This window comes from Bos mutus, chromosome 28 (genome assembly GCF_027580195.1).
Source record: "Bos mutus isolate GX-2022 chromosome 28, NWIPB_WYAK_1.1, whole genome shotgun sequence".
Lineage (NCBI taxonomy): Eukaryota > Metazoa > Chordata > Mammalia > Artiodactyla > Bovidae > Bos > Bos mutus.
The window spans coordinates 11,907,886-11,922,044 of NC_091644.1; the positions used below are offsets into that span (position 1 = coordinate 11,907,886).

General features: G+C 45.3%; 1 protein-coding gene across 8 annotated transcripts in view; it reads right to left on the minus strand.

The window, feature by feature from the left end:
• The window catches only part of RPS24 (ribosomal protein S24), a 263,112-nt gene that overhangs the window by 248,053 nt on the left and 900 nt on the right, over window positions 1–14,159 (minus strand). For 4 of the 8 annotated variants that reach the window (XM_070364541.1, XM_070364543.1, XM_070364544.1 and 1 more), the window contains exons 2-4: window positions 13,483–13,548; window positions 13,182–13,391; window positions 12,397–12,507 (exon numbers count right to left, since the gene is read on the minus strand). In XM_070364541.1, coding sequence (XP_070220642.1) covers window positions 12,397–12,507; window positions 13,182–13,391; window positions 13,483–13,548 — 387 coding nt within the window. Of the gene's footprint in view, window positions 1–9,739; window positions 9,825–10,176; window positions 10,199–11,750; window positions 11,772–12,213; window positions 12,271–12,396; window positions 12,508–13,181; window positions 13,392–13,482; window positions 13,549–14,159 lie in introns of those variants that run through there. The other 4 variants (XM_005899829.3, XM_014479438.2, XM_014479439.2 and 1 more) reach the window with 4 other exon arrangements.

The following is a 14,159-nucleotide window of genomic DNA, read 5'->3' on the forward strand; positions in this document are numbered from 1 at the left end:
CAAATTAAAGCCATAATGAGAAACCACTTCATACTCACGTGATGGCTGAAATCAAAAGTACAGATGATAAAAAGTGCTGGTAAGGATGTGAAGAAATCACGACCCTCACAGATTGCTGGGAGTTACATAAAATGGTGCTGTGTCTGCAAAAAAGTTTGGCAGCACCTCAAGATGTTAAGATATGTCCACACAGAAATTTGTACGTGAATGTTCATAGAATTATTCGTAACAGCAAAAACACAGAAATAATTCAAATGCCCATCAACTGATAAATGGATAAACAAAATATGGTATATCCATACAACTGAATATCATTTGACAATTAAAAGGCATTAATTGTACTGCTGCTTGCCACTACATGGATGAACCTTTGCTCTAAAATTAGACAGTGGTGAGTGCTGCACAACTCTGTGAATATATTAAAAACAACGCAGGGCTATATACGGTGAATTCCATGCTACGTCAATTATAACTCAATAAAGCTGTATTTTTTAGAGGAATGAAGTAATGATACACACTAAAATATAGATGAAACTTAAAAATACTAAGTGAAAGAATATAATCACAAAAAGATCACATTTCATATAATTCCATTTATATGAAATGAGTATGTCCAAAATCGGCAAATCTATACTAGTGGTAAAGACCCCACCTGCCAACATAGGAGGCCTAAGAGGCGCTGGTTCAGTCCCTCAATCAGGAAGATCCCCTGGAGAAGAGCATGGCTACCACTCCAGGATTCTTGCCTGGAGAATCCCATGGACAGAATATCCATGGACAGTCCATAGGGTCGCAGAGTTGGACACAACTGAAGCAGCTTAGCATGCACGTGTGCCTAGCAACAGAAAGTAGATTAGCAGTGGCCCAGGGTTAAAGGGTAGAGGCTGGAGTAAATGGGGAGAGACTCCTAGCAGGCACAGGGTTCCTTTCTGGCATGATGAAAATGTTTAAAAAGTAGGTGGTGATAATAGTTACAAAACTCTGCAAAAATACTGAAGCCCACTGAAACGTGAGTTTCAAAAAGATTTTGGTATGTGAACTGTACCTCAATAAAGCTTTTTGTTTGTTTTTAAAAACAAAGCGTTGGTTTTGTCTTTAAGTGGTAACATGGTGATCTGGGAGTGACAAGGAGAGACAGCAAGTCTTAGCAGTACGAAGGGCAGCCGCCGTGGGCGTGTCGGCAGCCCCTGATCTTCACTCCTCAGCAAGTGCCCCCTCAGTCCTGGTTAAGAGGAAAGTGGGCTCCATGGGCTGGCAGGATGAGGAAGGGACCCTACTCCTGGGCCAGGCCAGTCAGTGTCTCATTCTTGGGAAGTGGTAAGTGGGATGCAGGTTCGAATCAACATTGTTGGATGCTCAGAAAGGAAGGGAATGGGAAGCTGAAATGAAAGCTCTGGGGAAGAGCAAAAAAACGCCAACCTGAAAGGAGTGATATAGATTCAAAGATGGCGAAGGAAGAAGAGCTGATTTTTACTGGAACAACTCCCAGTCCCAATCCCAGAAAAGCCATCAGCACTGTCTACATTATGGCTATTAGACACCTCCAGCTTTCCAATAAATTCCATTTGCTTGAGAGGCTTCTGTTCAAAGGGATCCCACAAAGCACCCATTTCCTTTGTCTTGCCGTGGCAAAGACTAGCAGACATGCCCTCAGACCACTCTCCTGGCCTCTGCCTGGGACGGAGCTGCCTACATTCCTCATCCCCCATGTGGTTAGGCGTGTCGGGGGCTAAGCTGCAGCCGGCAGAGTAGGAATGGAGTGCTGTGGGTGGCTTCTGGTCAGGCCTTTATGGAGAATAGGTGCATCTCCTCTGCCTATCTCCTCACTCTGCAAGGCAGATGCAGGCAACCATAAGGCCCTGAAGATGGCAAGGACCAAAGGAGACAGGTGTTGGCAAAAACGTGGAGAAGACGGACCCTTGTACACTGTGGGTGGGAATATAACTGGTGCAACTGCTACCGAAAACAGTATTGAGTTTCCTCAAAAATTTAAAAATAAAATAAATTAATTAAAAATAGAACTGTAATATGACCCAGCAATTCCAAACTTGGGTATATATCCAAAGGAAATGAAATCATTCTCCAAGAGGTGTCTGCACTTCCACGCTCGCGCAGCGTCGTTCACAACAGTAAAGACACAGAGACGACCTTAGTGCCCGTGACTAGATGAGTGACCAACGATGCCACACGCACACACACGCACACACACAGATGGAGTACTCTTCAGTCTTTCAGAAGGAAATCCTGCCTTTTGTGACAATACAGATGGACTTGGGGACATGATAAGCGAAGTAAGTCAGCAAGACAAATGCTGAATGATCTCACTTTTACGTGGAATCTAAAACAAACCAAACTCACACAGACAGCGAACAGGGTGGCAGCTGCCAGTAGCAGGAGGAGGGTGAGAATGGGGAAGGTGGCCAAAAGGTACCAACTTCCAGCTGAAGTTCTGGGCACGTAGTGTACAGCATGGCGACTACATGGACAAAATATAGTATTGTACATTTGAAAGCTGTTGTTAAGTTCTCACCACAAGAAAAAATAAAATTTTTAACTATGTGAGGTGATGGATGTTGAATAGACTTACTGTGGTAATCATTTCATGATTTCACGATATATAGATCTTTCACATCATGCGACATGTCAATTATATCTCAATAAAATGGAAAAAAAAATTTTTTAAAGAAACAACTAAGGGTAGAATACTTCAAAAAAAAAAGAAGAGGAGAAACTGGCACCTGAATAGCACATGGCTCAGCAGCAATCAGGAGGGGAGCAGCTCAAGGTGAAGAGGCCTTATGCGCATTCCTCCACCACTAGAGATGAGCTGCGGGGCTGGGGAAAGCCACTGGACCTGATGATGCCTCAGCGGCCTCGTCCATAAACAGGAGAAAAGAGCAGAATCATGTGGACACAAAACAGAGGTGCCAGATCAACTGAAGAGCTTTCTTTCCTTCTCCAAGGAGGCCTGATGGAAAGAGATCTTGTTTAAGGAGCTTCCTCCACCAAAGAGAGCTGCAGCTTGACAGTGTTTGCCCATTGGGTGGGGCAATTTCTAACCAAACGCTCTGAACATCACTGTGTATACACAGGGGCAACCAGCAGAGGGCTAGACCAGACCCTCTCTTTAATTCCCTCTGGCTCTGAGATGAGCACATTTACAGCTCTCTGAAAACACAATTCCAGAAACAAAGTGCCCAGGCAGAGTAGCTCGGCTGGGTGAGCAGTCACCATGAGGTGTAGAACGCCAACCCCCGGATTAATGAGAATGTCAAAGCCCCCATGCTGCCACAACCCCAGTATTTTAAGAAATACACACTGCAGCTAAGAGAACAAGGTGTAAATCTTTCATTCTTCAGAACAGAAATTTATAGAGGCAAATCCTTACCTAAAGATCTGGACTTAAAAAAAAAAAATCCAATTTGACAGGTTCCACCTTTCTGCCTTATACCAAGTACCTGACTTACTTAAACGGATACAGGAGATGGATGTAGTGCAGCCGGGCTTACTGCTGCCCTGCATTGCCAGCTCCTTGAATAATACAGGCCTAGCTCCTCCTCAACTCCCCAGGGCAGCATTTTATACGTAGAGAGAAAGATGCTGGAAGCCACCCTCTCCGCACTACTTCTTTATCTAGCACAACCAGAAACTCAAGCCTGAAGAAAGGGGTCTTTCTCAAATGCCTGAGATCACGAAGTATAGTTGGAGAACAGCTAAGGTTTGAAGACGGATCTTGTAACCCAGCATTGCACCCTGCTCCCAAACTATCAAAAAAAACTAGGCAGAGGCATCACCTATAGGCAAAACACTGAACTAGAATCAGGCTGCTGGGGTTCAAGCGGTCTTTCTCTCAAAGAAACTACAAGCCCCTTGGCTGGGCAGCTACAAGAGGAATGCTATTTGCAGGGGATCTGCAGAGACACTGCAGCACAGACAGGTAGACATAGCTGTGCACATGTGAACAGCAGAAAGCCCTGCAGGTTCAGCTTCCCTACGAGGGCCGAATCCTATAAACAAGATTACCACCCCCATTAGACCTTTTCTGAGAACAATGAATGATCTCTCCAGTTGATGTGACACCAGGCTTTTTTCACGCTTCCACCAGGGTAGCAGCCATGACAACAAAGCAAGCAGCATCCAAGCCTGAGCCCACAGCGCCCCCACGTGGGAGCCTTCGTGGCTCATCTGACCTCTTGCTTCCACCAAAGCTAAGGCCCGTGATGGGCCAGCCTGCAATCCTGGAATGTTCTCGCTCTCTAGCTCAGGGGTTCTTCAAACCTTAGCCTGCATCAGAACCTCCTTGAGGACTTGTTAACAGAGGTGGGTGGACCCCACAGTCTGATTCAGTGGGTCTCGGCTGGGGCCTGAGAACTTGCATTTCTCACAAGCTGCAGGGTGATATAGATGCTGCCTGTGTCACACATTCGGAGAATTGCTAGCTAACCTCTCTGCACTCGAGACTCAGTGCAAATTATACCTCCTTACTGGGAAATTCCAAAAATGCCCACAGGTGTATCATAGGCTGTCAAAGCTGCACCGCATGCATGCTCATACTTGACTTTTTGTGGCCCTATGGCTGCAAAACTTTGACCGAAAGAGTTCACCTCTTGGAGCCTCAATATCCTCATCTGTAAAACAAGGATATGAATACGTCCCTCACAGAGTGGTTATAAAAGGCAAATGAGAGAAATCAGTTCAGCACCAGCACTTAGAAAGCACTCCAAAAGTGTTAGCTCTTCTTTTTACTTTTATTAGCAGCAGTAACAGCAGTACTACTGTTTCTTTGCCAGCTTCTTAATGACAAGAGAATTCAGAATGACAGAGACACAAAATTCTGAGGCAGAAGGAACATTAGAGACCTTTCGAGTCCAGTTTCCCTAACCAAGCTTGTGAGCAGCATCACCTGGAAGCTGTTAAAACTTCAGATGTCCTTCACTCCGACCCAGACTTCTGGAAACAGGAAGGAGGCACGGGCATTTGCTTTTTTAACAAGGCCCCAGGTACCAGTTTGGGAAGCACGCATCAAGCCCTTGTATCTCATCTAGACACAGGCAAATAGAGGCCTAGGAAAGGGAAGCCCCTTGTCTTTCCAGGGCCCCAGGTGGCTGGAGGCTGAGTAGTAGTCAGAAACTAAGTCTCCTGATTTCCAGTCTAGTCCTTTTCCCACTAAGCTAGACTGCTTGGATACCATCTCATCAACACCTAACTTTCTGTGTAAGTTCCCTCTCCAACATAAATGAGCAGTCCAAGGGCTTTGGTATCCTCCATGCAGAGGAACTTAGCACGTGACAAGGACAATCAATTCACTGCCGAACATCTAGTTTTAACTCAACCAAAATTCTGGATGAGACCTCCTTAGCCCAGCATACAAGATTCCTCCCTGACCTCTTCCCTGCTGACCTCGTCTCATTTCCCACCAGAAGCTCCCTTGTGCACTGATCCTCAACCAGACCACAGACACTTGTTCTGTGGGTATGACTTCCACAAAGTCTAGCATATAGGAAAGGAAGTTCAAGGGTGAGAGGAAAGGAATGGACAAATGAAAGTCAGGTGTGTTTACTCCCTTGGCTCACACTATAGGGCTCCAGAACCCAGAACACCTCTACTTTGCCAGCATAAATAAATCAAGTGTCACACCTCTGTGCTCTTGCAGCCAACCTGAAGTCTTATTTTTGAAACAGAATTTCTCCTACCAGAAATGCACTGGCCAACACTCTGCTGGAAGCCCCCAGTCGCCATAGGGCCACCTCACTGAGGATGACAAAGCCTGCCTGCACTGCGCCCCTACTCTCTCGTCTCATCCCCTCTTCTGCAAGATGACTGTTGCACCTCGTCCTAAAGCTCCCTGCTGCATGACCCTTCTCCACTTTCACAGCCTTCCTGTGAGACACCTGCTCCCATATGCCCAGATCACCACCTCCTGCCCTAGTCAGTTACTCTCGGGAGACTTCCTGCCTTTGGGTTCCCATCACGTGACTTAATTACAGTCTGCTGCTTCAACGGCCAGGAACAGAAACCTGGCCACGAGCCTCGGGGTAAGTGGCTCAAGCCCCTTTGAGCTCTGTGGGCAGGGACAGCTTCTCCAGCATCTCCCCAGATACCAGAACAAGGAGGACTGTGCACTGCAGGTCAGTAAATGGGAGATTCGATTGGCCATCAATGTGAGTGTTCAATAACACTCCTGGTAACAGGCACTCTAACTACAAATAAGAGTTAGACAAATACAGTACATAATAGGTAGTCCTGCAGGCTTCCCAGGTGGTCCAGTTGTAAAGAATCCACTTGTCAGTGCAGAAGACACGGGTTTGACCCGAGTTGGCAAGATCCCCTGGAGTAGAAAATGGCAACGGACTCCAGCATTCTTGCCTGGAGAATCCCATGGACAGAGAAGACTGGTGGGCTAGTCCATGGGCTTGCAGAGTCACACAACTGAGCGACTGAGCAGAGCACGGCACGCACACACACAAATGCACAATGAAGTCTCAACTGCATTCTAATCCCACCCCATCACTGAGCTGAAAGTTGTTTACCTGCTCTAAACCCTCCAACATAGGTCCAGTGAGACCGGCCTCTTTGAGTTATTGTACAGATTAAAGAACTGTTCATACAGTACCTAACTCAGCTCCAAAAGTATGGTTTGTCAAGATACCATCTTTCAGCAGAGCCCAAAATAATCAACCTGCCATTTGATCTTTTCTTTGGAAGAGAGTGTAGCAGTTAGAAGCTGATTACCTGGGCACAAATGAGAATTGATACTTTTGAATTGTGGTGTTGACTGAAGGCTCTTGAGAGCCCCCTGGACTGCAAGATGAAACCAGTCAATCCTAAACAAAATCAACCCTTAATATTCATTGTAAAGACTGATGCTGAAGCTCCAATACTTTGACCACCTGATACAAAGAGCTGATTCATTGGAAGACCTTGATGCTAGGAAATACTGAAGGCAGAAGAAAGGGATGACAGAGGACGAGATGGTTGGATGGCATCATGGACTCAATGGACTTGAGTTTGAGCAAGCTCCGGGAGATAGTGAAGGACAGGGAAGGCCATTGGGTCGCAAAGAGTCGGATAGATTAAGCAACTGAACTCCCACCTGGGCACCTGCAGCTGCAAGTGGAAAGAAAGGGTGCGGTCCTAAGCTCTTCTCATCAGACTCTTTCTAGCTCTCTTCACGGCACCACAAGCCTCACAAGTGCCAAGCAAAGGGAAGGGATGTGCCCTCCCTGACTGCTGATCAGTAAAGTCAACTTTGTTTTCATGGAGGCTCTTTCAAAGCCTGTTGACAGCAGAACTTGATCTGGTTACTATCAGAGCCGACAGAGCTCAATCTCTTAAGAACCCTCAAACTGCACACAATTGGGCACAACTGAAAGAGAGTCCTCACTTTCTGGCACAGTTGTTCAGCACTTGTTTCCAAACTGTTCTCATAGATGCTTTTATCATTTGAGACTCAAAATGACCTTGTGTCAGGTCAGCAGAGCACACACTGTGCGCGTTCAGTCGTGTCCAACTCTTTGAAGCCTCGTGGACTTTACCCCACCAGGCTCCTCTGTCCACGGGATTTCCCAGGCAAGAATACTGGAGTGGGTTGCCATTTGCTCCTCCAAGAGATCTTACTGACCCAGAGATCAAACCAGCGTCTCCTGCCTTGCAGGTGGATTCATTACCACTGGTGCCACCTGGGAAGCTAATGCACTCTTAGAGGGCCCCGATATAGAGAAGCTAACCCAATCAGGGGACTAGGCAACGTGCCCACCCAGCTGGACTAGATGGAAGGCTAAGCAGCATGCAGATGGGCCATAAGAACAGAGGGTAGGTGGCCAGCTGCAGGAGCAGAGGCCACAGGGACAGCAGAATATCTACCCTGAGGCACACAGCCACCCTCTACTTTTGCCAGCTGTCACCATGCCAGAAGGTTGGGCCTGCTGTGGACTCCTCCAACTCAAGAGGTTAGAACTCTGGATCTTTTATATACAACCCCCTTCAGAGAGACTACTGGCTGAATGACTGCACCCTGCCTTTCCTGAGCATATCCCAATAGAAAAGCTTACACATCTTGGGACTTGCATGCCAACCCTCACCTGGTCAGGTTCCCTGCAGTGTCTATCTTCACATCAGCCTCTAGTACCCTACTCTGAAAACCACCTCCTACCCTTCAGTTCTTGCTCCATTGCTTCTTTGAGCCTTGTTCCTTAACTTGGTGACCACGGGAACTTGGGGCTACCCCGTCAACCGTGCCCACCACTGCTTCCAGCTTTACCTTCTGCCCTGTCCTGAGCCTCCCAGGATCTTCTGCTTCTTGCCTACATGCTGCTCACCAATCGGTCTCTGTTCCCACACCCCCAGTCAGTAGTGGGAAACTGCATCTTCACCAGGCTTAGATGACTTCTTCTGACCCCCACGCACTGCTCACTGAAAACTGCCACTCACCTCCAATCCCCCAGGGATTCCACGCCACCCATTAGCCATTTTGGTTCAAGTGTAGCATGCAGGCCCAAATCCCCCACTTCTCTACTCTTCCTACAAGTAGACCATCAGGTCTTATTTCCTGGTCCTATTAAGGAAACACAAAGCAGATTTCCTAGTAAGGGAACCCACAGGGCCATGATGTTCCACAAACCCAAGTATCTAGCCTCAGCATAACTACAAACGGACCTACACCCACGCTGCCCTCTGTATCCTCGGCCAGCAGGTTCAGGCCCCTCACTTACCTGGTCACATCCCTGCCCTCCCAGCATATAGCTCCTTCAAGTCAAGGCTTCCCAGCATGCTCTCTTCAAAATATCTTTCCTTCCTACAACCCTCAGATGCTTTCTGCTGGAAATTCTTACTTCTCCTGGCTCCCCCATCAAAGCAACCAACCAAACAGTCCTCTGTTGCTTCCTGAAGTTTCTCTGGAGCTTTCCATCCACTGACATAGTTCTTAATGGCATTTATAAGCTTAATTCCTACATGTACAAATCAATCACACCAACTGTGGGGAAGAATGAATGATACAGAAAACCCAAACTATTAACATCCCTTCTGCCCCCACTCAACACTCAAGCCCTCCCAACTCATGAACCCTCAAGCCCGCCACCCCCACACAACTGACCAGTAAGCCAGTTCAGCCTCTCAACCTGATGCCTGAGAAAGCCAATCTGAGAATCAGCATCTGGCAAAGAAAAAGCAGCACCAGATAATCCTCCATACCTCATAAATCCCATGCACAATCAGACTTACCAAACAACTACACACTACACAAATATTCACCACTTGAGAGCCTCTTCCAAATTCCCCACCCACAACAGAACACCCATTTATCACATAAGCACAAACCTGTGATAGACTAATGATTGTGTCAGATCCTATTTACTCCAGGGTAAATAATGAGAATGCAACCTAGTAACTTTCATTTTCATCACAGCCAGCACATTTTTTTCCTTAACAACTAAGGTTTTGGTTTTAGTAAGACCAAAAAGCAATTCAGGTTTCAAGTATCTCTTTCAGAGACTGACCAACTACAATACCAAGTATTAACATGGCACACTGGACTGGCCCTACATGCCCCATGCTACAGATACTCTACACACTGACATCTTTGTGCTAGTAAAGGAAAGGACAAACACCACCCCAATATAGCAAGTTTTCACTGAATGCTTAATGCAACATGTGATCTTGGGCTGTTTAATTCTGTTAAATAGCAAACCAATTTACAACACTCCCAGGAAACTTCAAATATACTCCAAACAGCCAGACATGTAAAAGGTCTTAGTTTATTCTCTCTTTCATGAAAAATCTGCACAATCACCACAGATACAGTCACTGCAGAATCTTTACTCCTTCTGTGAATCAAAGAAAAAAGAAATTAGTTAGCAACTACCTTTAAAAGTCTTTAAAAATTAACAGTACAAAGTCTTCAACAAACTGCAAAATTAATGACACTCATGCACAACGAACATTAGTAACCTAGTCCATATTAAGTCTGTGTAATCGTAACACAATGCAAGCATCAAGAAACAAAAAACATTCCAGTTAGGGATGAGACAAAAAACAAGTTTTGAAAACAAAACCATGACACTGCTAGTTTATAAAAGGCACAACTCTTGAGAGCAACTGTAAATATGCTTCTAAGTCGTTTCACATGCTTTAATACTGTCAACCAAAAATCTAAATCTAAACGAAAAGCTTGAATACCTGTTGTCCAATCTCCAGCTCACTGAATAGTGGCAGGGAAGGGAGAAAGGAGGGAAGAGGGAAAAGAAACATTTCGTTAATAGTCCCTTTGCAAACTCCTAAATAATCTGCATGCAATCAGGTACCTTAATGATGATTGTTTTATTCTTTGCAATCGTATATAGAGCACTCCCTAGATGCACTAACTGATTTTATTCTCCCCAATTTTGAGAACACCCTGCCCGATTTCTATGCCCACTTTAGGAGCCTCAGCCCCTCTGCTCTGCTCAGCAACAACATGCTGGGCATGTTAGCACCATCAACAGACTTGAGAATCATCCCAGACTAAAGTCTAATTTAACCAAAGGGAGAGCTCTAAAGGATCAAGCAAGTCTTTAAGACCTGTCTCAGGTTCAGTAATTTAAAAGCCACTATTCACAATCAACAAAAGTAGCAAATTAGTATTTTAAGAGACAGAATTTAGCTGATGTAAAAATAGTTCAGTCGCTGCTCAAACACAAGACTATTCTTTTAACGTAAAACTCTACAGCACCCAAAAGATGCAATTCCAACATGTGGACAAAAATTAAGTTAAAAAGAACAATTACGGTGCCTGACTTTCTGCACCTTGTCACCGCTGAGCACTAACACATGGCTGAATGAAGGAAACAAAACGTAAGAACATTCTTCAGATCATCCAGATCAGTACACAAATATTGACTGCTTTCAACTTCTGGAATGTCTGTCAACAGGTTTAGGAAGCCTCACAAACAGAGAGCAGTTCTAAGCAGCAAGCAGCTCCTCTGGCAGTCCGTCCGACAGCTCCTCGGCACCAGGAAGTGGTCAGAGCCTGAGGGCGCACACCAGGTGCCTGCCTGCTCTGCAGGGAGTCACGATGAGGAAACACAGGGCTGTGACCACCACTGCTTCAAACCCTGCTAGCCCCAATCCACTCCCAGCCCACTTTTCATGCTACATGTTGAGGCTGCTCACTGTACAAATATATTTAAATATCTGTGGGAAAAGCTTATCAAAGGTTTTGATGTGAATACTCCATTATCTTGGAAATTTTTTAATTAAAAAAAAGGGGGGCATCAGGTAGAAACCTGGAGATCAAATAATAAGCAATGGGACAGTAGAGAGATGGTGAAAGGCAGCTTTGGGTGGGTGTTCTGAGACAGAGGCTTTGCCAGATTTTCTGGGCCAGTTTACTGAGCTGCCAGTCAATCAACCAGTCTCCAAGAGAGACATTGCTCATGACTGGATCAGAGAACCCTTTCGAAGCCCTTGTTAATGAAGTAAAGCCATTCATTTCCTGGGTATGTGGTGCTCTGGAACACAGCAAGTGCCAATTAAAAGGGGCCACCTTCCTCCACTGGGACACCTCACAACTTAACATGCATTTCTGAGTTTCCAAAACAAACACGATTTAAAGTTTCTCTCCTTTGCTCACAATATACTATTTTAAACCACAGCAGTAGTGTTGTATAATAGACTCTGCTACAAAACTCTCCTCTGAAAGCCAACATGCAAAGCATCAAAGCAAACTCAGTGAAGGCGATGCATCCATCCCCACACCGTGTTCGTAATCTCAGTACCTGCTAGACACTTCATTTCTGATGAACAAGAATTCCAAGATAGTAGAGGGAAAAGGCAAAAAAAAAAAAGTTCACAGAACACTTAATTATTTGTTAATTTGACAACCCAACACCTTAATTCCATTCAACTACTTACAATTAGCTAGCCAAGCTGGTAAAAAGCTGAGAATTAAAACCACTCAAGTCCTGACTAACTGGAGAGGAAAGCAATGGAAAACTGTGCTGCCTCTCCAGCGTGCCAGGAAAACACGGGCCACATTGATTCAGCTGCTTCCTCAATCAGTTGCCAATTTTAAGGACATCAGTCTTGGGAACCTAGATCCGCTCCCTCTTTACAAACCTTTGCAATCAGCAGTAAAATGAAAACTTTCCTGGTAAGACTTGCAAGGCACCCACCAGGATCACTGAACCGATGTGGCCCTGTGCTGTGCTAATCTGTGAGCTAAGGGGTGGGCAAAGCTACTCTACTGAGGTGTTAAGATACTACGTTACGTGGCTTCTCAAAACAGGTTACCTTCTGTAATCCAGAAGAAGTGGGAAAAGAAGAAACATTAAGAAAGGTTATTAAGAAAACAAAACCCCACCTTTCTATAAACTAAAAACCTGAAACTGACATTTCTGTATTTTCCTCGATAAACTATACCTTTTTGCCAGCACCAACGTTGGCCTTTGCAGTCCCCCTGACTTTCTTCATTCTGTTCTTGCGTTCCTTCCGCTGTTTTCGTGAGGTCTTTTTCTTCTCATATAGGCCATGCTGAAGGAGAAAGGTGTGTATATGAACATACGACTTGCAAACATCAACTCATCCAACTCCAGGAATAAGACATCAAATCTCGACAGCCGAGTGTCTTAGTAGAATGTATGGCTGGCTTGGCCCTCCACATCCGCTTTCTTTTGCCACCATGCATTCAACCAACCTTGGATCACCATACTATAGACTGTACGACTGAAAAAACATCTGCATATAAGTGGACGTTCAAACCAGTGTTCTTCAAGCATCACCTGGAGTTCACAATGTACCTGATACTCAGGAAATCACCCCAAGCTTTTCATGGCTCCTTGCTCAATGAACCTAAACTATGAAGCTAAGTCCAAACTCTAAGACATTTGGGAATAAAGATTTCACTTCAGGTAGGGCCAACCTATGCTTTCTAAACCCATCCCTCTACTGCCAGCCAGTTCCTACCTCCAGGAGCACTTCACTTGCTCTTCCAGACCCAGCTCAAAAGGCACCTCCTCAAATCCTGCAGACACCATCTGAACCCCACTCTCTATCTGTGCGTTTTATCAAAGAACCTCTTCTGTCAACCACTGAAGAGTTAGTGTCATCCCTCCAGACTGCTTGCTCTTGCTCATTCTGCTGCACCCACAATACAATGCCATTAAAAACATGTCTTCAGCAGCGCCTGAACAAATGAGGGCACCTACTCTCGCAAGCCTGTGTTTGGGCTCATTCTTCTTCGCGTAATCCAAGGAATCGTAAATCATGCCAAAGCCAGTTGTCTTGCCACCACCAAAATGCGTTCTGAACCCAAATACAAAGATGACATCTGGTGTGGTCTTGTACATTTTGGCCAGTTTTTCCCGAATTTCTGTTTTAGGTACTGTTGCCTTTCCAGGGTGAAGAACATCGATGACCTACGAAGAAATTATCAAGTTTAGAGTATATTATAATGAAATACGTCTTCTAAACTGAGTAACAACCAAACTTTGACCTACCCCTCCTTACCATTTGTTTCCGCTGAAGCAGTCGGTTGGTCATGAACTTCCTAGTCCGGATAGTTACTGTGTCGTTCTGAAAACATAACGCTCGTTTTAGTAATAGTTTTAATAACTAGTCAATCTTTTCCTGACCCTACTGTGATTTTCCAAGACCTAGAACTGCACGGTCCACATCAATAGCCACTGTCCGTAAACAGTTAATTTAAAACAAAGAAGTCATATGCATCAGTACCAGGAAACCTTGAATAAAAGGGGAAAAAAAAAACACCAATTCCCATCTCCTCCTAACACACTTAGCAAACTGCCTAACTCACAGGTCACCCCAACACAAAAACAGTACCAAGAATATGTGCTCAACAGCCACACACTGAATCTGTAAAGGCTTACTTCGTTTTGTTACAGAAATCACTCTCCAGGTTTCTCGAACCTCAGATGTCTTGGCCCAGCTACTACTCTGTTGTGCGGATTGTCCCGTGTATTTCAGAATGTTTAGCAGCACACCCACTTCCTAGTTCTGACCAAGAATGTCTCCAGACTCTGCCAATTGTACCCTTAAGACAAAAACCACCCCAAGTTCCACTTCTCTGGGGTGAAGCTGTGATTCTACGAATGTTATTGTCAGACCACCCTGTTTGTAGGAGCCCGCAGAGATCTGACAAGCATCGCACTATCTTCATGTAAACT